General features: G+C 33.3%; 1 protein-coding gene across 1 annotated transcript in view; it reads left to right on the forward strand.

The window, feature by feature from the left end:
- Nucleotides 1-3393, forward strand: part of LOC142240767 (uncharacterized) — a 74238-nt gene extending 70845 nt beyond the window's left edge. Inside the window, exon 4 of the mRNA XM_075312488.1 lies at nucleotides 3195-3393. Coding sequence (XP_075168603.1) covers nucleotides 3195-3297 — 103 coding nt within the window. The 3' untranslated portion in view covers nucleotides 3298-3393. The remainder of the gene's footprint in view (nucleotides 1-3194) is intronic.
- The last annotated feature ends 3076 nt before the right edge of the window (nucleotides 3394-6469 follow it).

Here is a 6469-nt window from a genome sequence, read left to right on the forward strand (position 1 = left end):
CTCGATATATATGTATTAGAAGTTTAGGAAAATAAGAGTCATTTTTACAACTTTTCGACTAAGCAGTGGCGATTTTCAAGGAAAATATTGGTATTTTGACCATTTTTGTCGAAATCAGAAAAACATATATATGGGAGCTATATCTAAATCTGAACCGATTTCAACCAAATTTGGCACGCATAGCAACAATGCTAATTCTACTCCCTTTGCAAAATTTCAACTAAATCGGAGTAAAAAATTGGCCTGTGTGGTCATATGAGTGTAAATCGGGCGAAAGCTATATATGGGAGCTATATCTAAATCTGAACCTATTTCAACTAAATTTGGCACGCATAGCAACAATGCTAATTCTACTCCCTGTGCAACATTTCAACTAAATTGGGATAAAACTCTGGCTTCTGGGACCGTATTAGTCCATATCGGGCGAAAGATATATATGGGAGCTATATCTTAATCTGAACCGATTTCAATAAAATTTGGCACACTTGACTATAGTACTAATTGTTCTTCTTGTGTAAAATTTTAAGCAAATTTGGGTAAAACTCTGGCTTCTGGGGCCATATAATTCCATATCGGGCGAAATATATATATGGGAGCTATATCTAAATCTGAACCGATTTATTCCAAAATCAATAGGGTTCTATACTGAGCCAAAACACATACTTGTGCCAAATTTGAAGTCGATTGGACTAAAACTGCGACCTAGACTTTGATTACAAAAATGTGTTCACGGACAGACGGACAGGGCTATATCGACTCAGGGGCCCACCCTGAGCATTTTTGCCAAAGACACCATGTGTCTATCTCGTCTCCTTCTGGGTGTTACAAACATATGCACTAACTTATAATACCCTGTTCCACAGTGTGGAGCAGGGTATAAAAATGGAAGTAACCAATTGGCGACTTAAAAATATAAAAATAATATATAAAGATATATGCACACAAAGAAAATTTCAATAAAAGTTTTTTCTACCAGTGCTTGCATAAGTTGAAACATAATATGTTTGAACAATACAAACAATATTTTGTTTGGACCAATCCTGAAAATAGATATATACTTGAAGCAGAATGTGTTTGGGAGTATATGTTACAGAAGCCATTTTTTGGGCGTGTTAGAGACTAAAGTAGATAAACATTTTCTTACGATTCCAAAAATAGTAAGAATGAACCACTGTATGGTTAACAGGTTGGCTGATAAGTCCCCGGTCTAACAAAGAAAAACATATTTTTTGTCAAAATTCGTTTTTATTATTCAACATAGTTCCCTTCAAGAGCGATACAACGATTATAACGACCTTCCAATTTTTTGATACCATTTTGGTTGTACTCCTTCGGTTTTGCCTCAAAATAGGCCTCAGTTTCGGCGATCACCTCTTCATTGCAGCCAAATTTTTTCCCTGCGAGCATCCTTTTGAGGTCTGAGAACAAGAAAAAGTCGCTGGGGCCAGATCTGGAGAATACGGTGGGTAGGGAAGCAATTCGAAGCCCAATTCATGAATTTTTGCCATCGTTCTCAATGACGTGGCACGGTGCGTTGTCTTGGTGGAACAACACTTTTTTCTTCTTCATATGGGGCCGTTTTGCCGCGATTTCGACCTTCAAACGCTCCAATAACGCCATATAATAGTCACTGTTGATGGTTTTGCCCTTCTCAAGATAATCGATAAAAATGATTCCATGCGCATCCCAAAAAGCAGATGCCATTACTTTGTCAGCGGACTTTTGAGTCTTTCCACGCTTCGGAGACGGTTCACCGGTCGCTGTCCACTCAGCCGACTGTCGATTGGACTCAGGAGTGTAGTGATGGAGACATGTTTCATCCATTGTCATATATCGACGGAAAAACTCGGGTGTATTACGAGTTAACAGCTGCAAACACCGCTCAGAATCATCAACACGTTGTTGTTTTTGGTCAAATGTGAGCACGCGCGGCACCCATTTTGCACAGAGCTTCCGCATATCCAAATATTGATGAATGATATGACCAACACGTTCCTTTGATATCTTTAAGGCCTCTGCTATCTCGATCAACTTCATTTTACGGTCATTCAAAATCATTTTGTGGATTTTTTTGATGTTTTCGTCGGTCACCACCTCTTTCGGGCGTCCACTGCGTTCACCGTCCTCCGTGCTCATTTCACCACGCTTGAATTTTGCATACCAATCAATTATTGTTGATTTCCCTGGGGCAGAGTCCGGAAACTCATTATCAAGCCAAGTTTTTGCTTCCACCGTATTTTTGCTCTTCAGAAAACAGTATTTTATCAAAACACGAAATTCCTTTTTTTCCATTTTTTTCACAATAACAAAAGTTGCTTCACAAAAGACGCTCTATCTCACAAACTAATTGACTTACAGACGTCAAATTTTGACACGAATCATTTGAAGGTTGGTTATTTCTTTAAATTCGTAAATTTGACTAGAAATGCGTTCATCATGAACTTCGTATGTCACTAAAGACATTCTTGTAATTTTTAACTCCAATTTTTCCTACAAACTACAACATTTTCTTTAACAAGTGAAAAAACTTAATTATGTCTAATAAATTTTTTTGAATTTGTCGAAAAATATTTACTTATTTTTGTGATATCGGCGTGATGCCAGCGTTTGTAATAGTGTTTAGTTAAAATTTTCTAAAATTAATCGAAAGTTTTCTTTCCTGGTGGGTTCACTGTTTTTTCAGTGTACTTTTAGTTTATTTCTTCTAATAGAGCGCTTGTACAGAGACTTTTTTGATTCAGTGAATATGAATTTTTTCGTTCATTTTTTCACTAAACAAATTATATCTCGAGTTTGAAACGTCCGATTATATCGTTGTTGATACTAAAATGAAAGGTATTGAGATGACGAACAATCGTGTATACTTGGATCTGTAATAAGTTATGAGGTTCAATATCGATGCACAAAGGCCAATTTTTCAAAAAAATCATGTTTTACAGTGACCATTTTCCGCCGGAAAAGTATTTACCATCTAAATTAAAAATAACGGGATATCTCAAAAACTATTCCATAAATTTTTTGTTAACATTTTTTTCGAATTCAGCAGATCAAAATACTTAAGAAAAGTCAACTCTCTTCAAATGTACATTTTCAGTGTAAACTAGTGTAATTTTTCATTAAGACAAATCGAACCTAAATTATATTATTACAGTTTGTACACGAGCTAATTGTATTTACTTTTATTCTATTTTCAGTGAATGTTTGATTAACAATATTTCTTCAACGTTAAATGAGGAGGATGAAGAGGTAATATCATTTGGAGAAGTTGTGCCGCCGAAAATGGATCTTGATTCTTGAATAATAAAATATCCCGTTTTTATTCTTAATAAATTAATTATATAAGATTCTATTATAATTATAATATAAACAATAAAACACAAAAACTAAATTTAATTATGGATTATGTTACCTAAATGTTAAGACATGCAGCACAAATATCTTTAAAATAAGGAAATTTTGATTAAATTTACGACACGAATCTTTGAAATTTGCGCCCCTCCATTAAAGCCGTCTATCTTTAAAGAAAAACATTTTTGATGTAAATAACTAATCGTTAAACTTTATTGAGAATAGATTTAAAACTACACTGACAAAAATATTTACGTGATATTAAAGATTATGCAACCTAAATTTTTGGAGGCGCAATTTACGACATATTACACCCAGAAAAAAGGGGCTCTAATGCCAACTGAACTTTATTTTAGTTCATGAAGATTAGTTGATTTTAGTTAAATTTTGCACAATATAAGTAAATGTTCCTTATTTGAATAATTTTTTGCTAACTTTAATGACGTGAACTAAAAATAAGAAAAAAGGTTGTATACAAATATAGTGCACAATTTTACTAAAAAATAAAATAGATCATATTTTCCTAAAATGACAGAAGTTTAGTTAAATTGAGTTCATAAGTCTCTCAAATGAGTAAATTTTACTAAAGCTGTACCTGTCTCGAACTTCGTACAGCGCTAAAGACATTTTAACAATTTTTAAATCCAATTTTTTCTTCCAACATATGAAATTTTCTTAAACAACAGAAAAAAATTAATTATTTTTAAAAAAATTTTCTTCAATTTGACAAAAAGTATTAACTTATTTGTAACATGTTGCAATTAAAACTATTTTAGTTAAAATTTTCTAAAATAAATCTACATTTTCTTCCACGGTGGGGTCACTTTTTTTGGGTGTAAGAACAAATTTCATTAATATAATGAAATTTTAATTAAAATAAAATTTATAATTTTTGCTTCAAAAAATTTTGTTTTATTAAATTTAGGACACACATTTTGGAGATTTGCGTCCCTCCGTTAAAGCTGTATGTCTTCGAACTGAGGCAAATTTTCCTTAAAGTAAAGAAACACATTTTTGATTTAAAGAAATCGTCCTTAAATCCACTGGAATAAGAAAAAAGGCTTCAAATATAGGCTAAGAGTTATTTTGAGGATTTAGCATCTGGGATTTAAAGTTCTTTTGTGGAATGAAGGAAATATTTTTTGCTTTGAAGTATCCGTTATAATTTGGGATTTTTAAAATAACATTTCTTTGTACGTGTATAGCTTTATTAATGTACTGCGAAAAGAGTAAAAAATTCGATAGATGAGATCTGTATCAGAGAATGAAGCAGTCGAGTTTAGCAGCCGCCGACGAGTTTTTGGTAGTCGAAGCAGAAGCCGAATATATCGACCCAAAATAAACCACTAATTAATCAAAAATATTGGTTTAAATCAGAAAACTGTATTAATAACACAAGGGAACAATGGTTCTGTTGATTAAGAACTGAATATCGTTTTTAAGGTTATTTGGGACGCTGAATCCCAATCTGCACCTGGTAATTCCCCTACATATATTGGAATAACTTGAAAACGGTTCACCATATTAAATTTAAAAAAATCCGAAAATCCCAAACAATATTCTCTTTAAGCCTTTTTTTGCATTGTTTTTCAGTTACCCAAGTAGTTTTAGAGATATCGTTCAAATTAAAAAAAAAAAATAATTTTTAACAAAAATTTTGTTTTTAAAAATTCCAAAAAAAAAAATAAAAATGAGACAAAAATCACACTTTTGTTTCAGAAACAGTTATTTAAATATATTTCGAATAAAATGAGCTATATTTCATTACAATCGGTGCACAACTTTTGATTTCGTTCACGATTTACTTAAGCCGTGCTTACATTGTTTTTCAATTTTCCAAGTAGTTTTAGATTGAAAAAAAAATCAAGTTCAGATTTGGATTCAGCGTCTCAAATAACCTTAAAAACAATATTCAGTTCTTAATCAACAGAACCATAAAAAACTAACTTATTACATACAAGCACTTACCCTTTAGAAAAATTTATTTTTGTACGGAAAACGCAATTTATATCAATTAACCCTTTCGACCCCGAATTTTTATAAATATCGCTATTTTTTTTATATTCTTAATCATGTTTAAGTCATTTAAAAAGCGTCTAGCCAAAATTTCGGGTCGCCACGCCCATTCGTTTGGGCGGTAGAGAATGTTGCTTGTGGGCAACTTTGGGCAATTGTGGCTATAAAATGGTTTGTTTTGTAATTATAGACGTATTACGTTTTATTGGCTTTTTTAAATGTTTTGTTATTATTACAATAAATGTATAATTAGATGTGCGCGTGAGTGAAATTTCACTAACGCTCACGCGCATTCACGAATAAATATTTGTACTCACGCACGCCATGTGGGTAGGAATTCACGTTCACGCAAATTCACGAAATGAAAAGTTATACTCGCTCACGCACGAACAAAGTTTATGCCTCACGTTACTGCATGCTTCACCACAATTTTCGTAATTCACAACAAATCTCGTGACTCAGGAAAATTTTCGGAGCACGACAATTGGCGTGATTCACGACAAATCTCATGATTCGTTGCAGTTACTGATCAGTAAGTAACATTCATAACTCACGATGGAACCATTAGCAAAATTCAAATATGTTTCACAATCAAACAACGGACGCTATTGAAATCTTAAGCATGATAAAATCCGTGAAGGTGACTAAATCGGTGAGCTTGAATTGTGAACGCGAATTTGTTCGTGAGTGTGATTTTTCTGTCTCTGTCTTAACGTGAATGTGAATTTTATCGTGAACGTCAATTTTATCGTGAGCGTGAATTGGATCGTGAATGTGAATTTTAATCGTGAGCGTGATTTCGGAGAAATTTTACTCACGCAATATAATTTGATTTTTGCTCACGCACGACAAATGTTTGTTTAGTCCCGCTCACGCACATTCACGGCTTCACGTGAATAATGCGTGATTCACGAAAATGTTTTTTTTTTGTTCTGAATCCATGCCAGTTTAACTGGCGGCCTAAAAAACCAAAGTATAGTAAGGCGCCAATATTCGTGCTAATCCACCAGTATGTTGCCAAGAAGACTGATATCCCTTTTTACGATTCCTTTCAAATTCCTCCTCAGCACTGCAGATATGTCTTCCACATCATTCCAAATTTGTT

Source organism: Haematobia irritans, chromosome 5 (genome assembly GCF_050003625.1).
Source record: "Haematobia irritans isolate KBUSLIRL chromosome 5, ASM5000362v1, whole genome shotgun sequence".
In the NCBI taxonomy this organism is placed as follows: Eukaryota; Metazoa; Arthropoda; class Insecta; order Diptera; family Muscidae; genus Haematobia; species Haematobia irritans.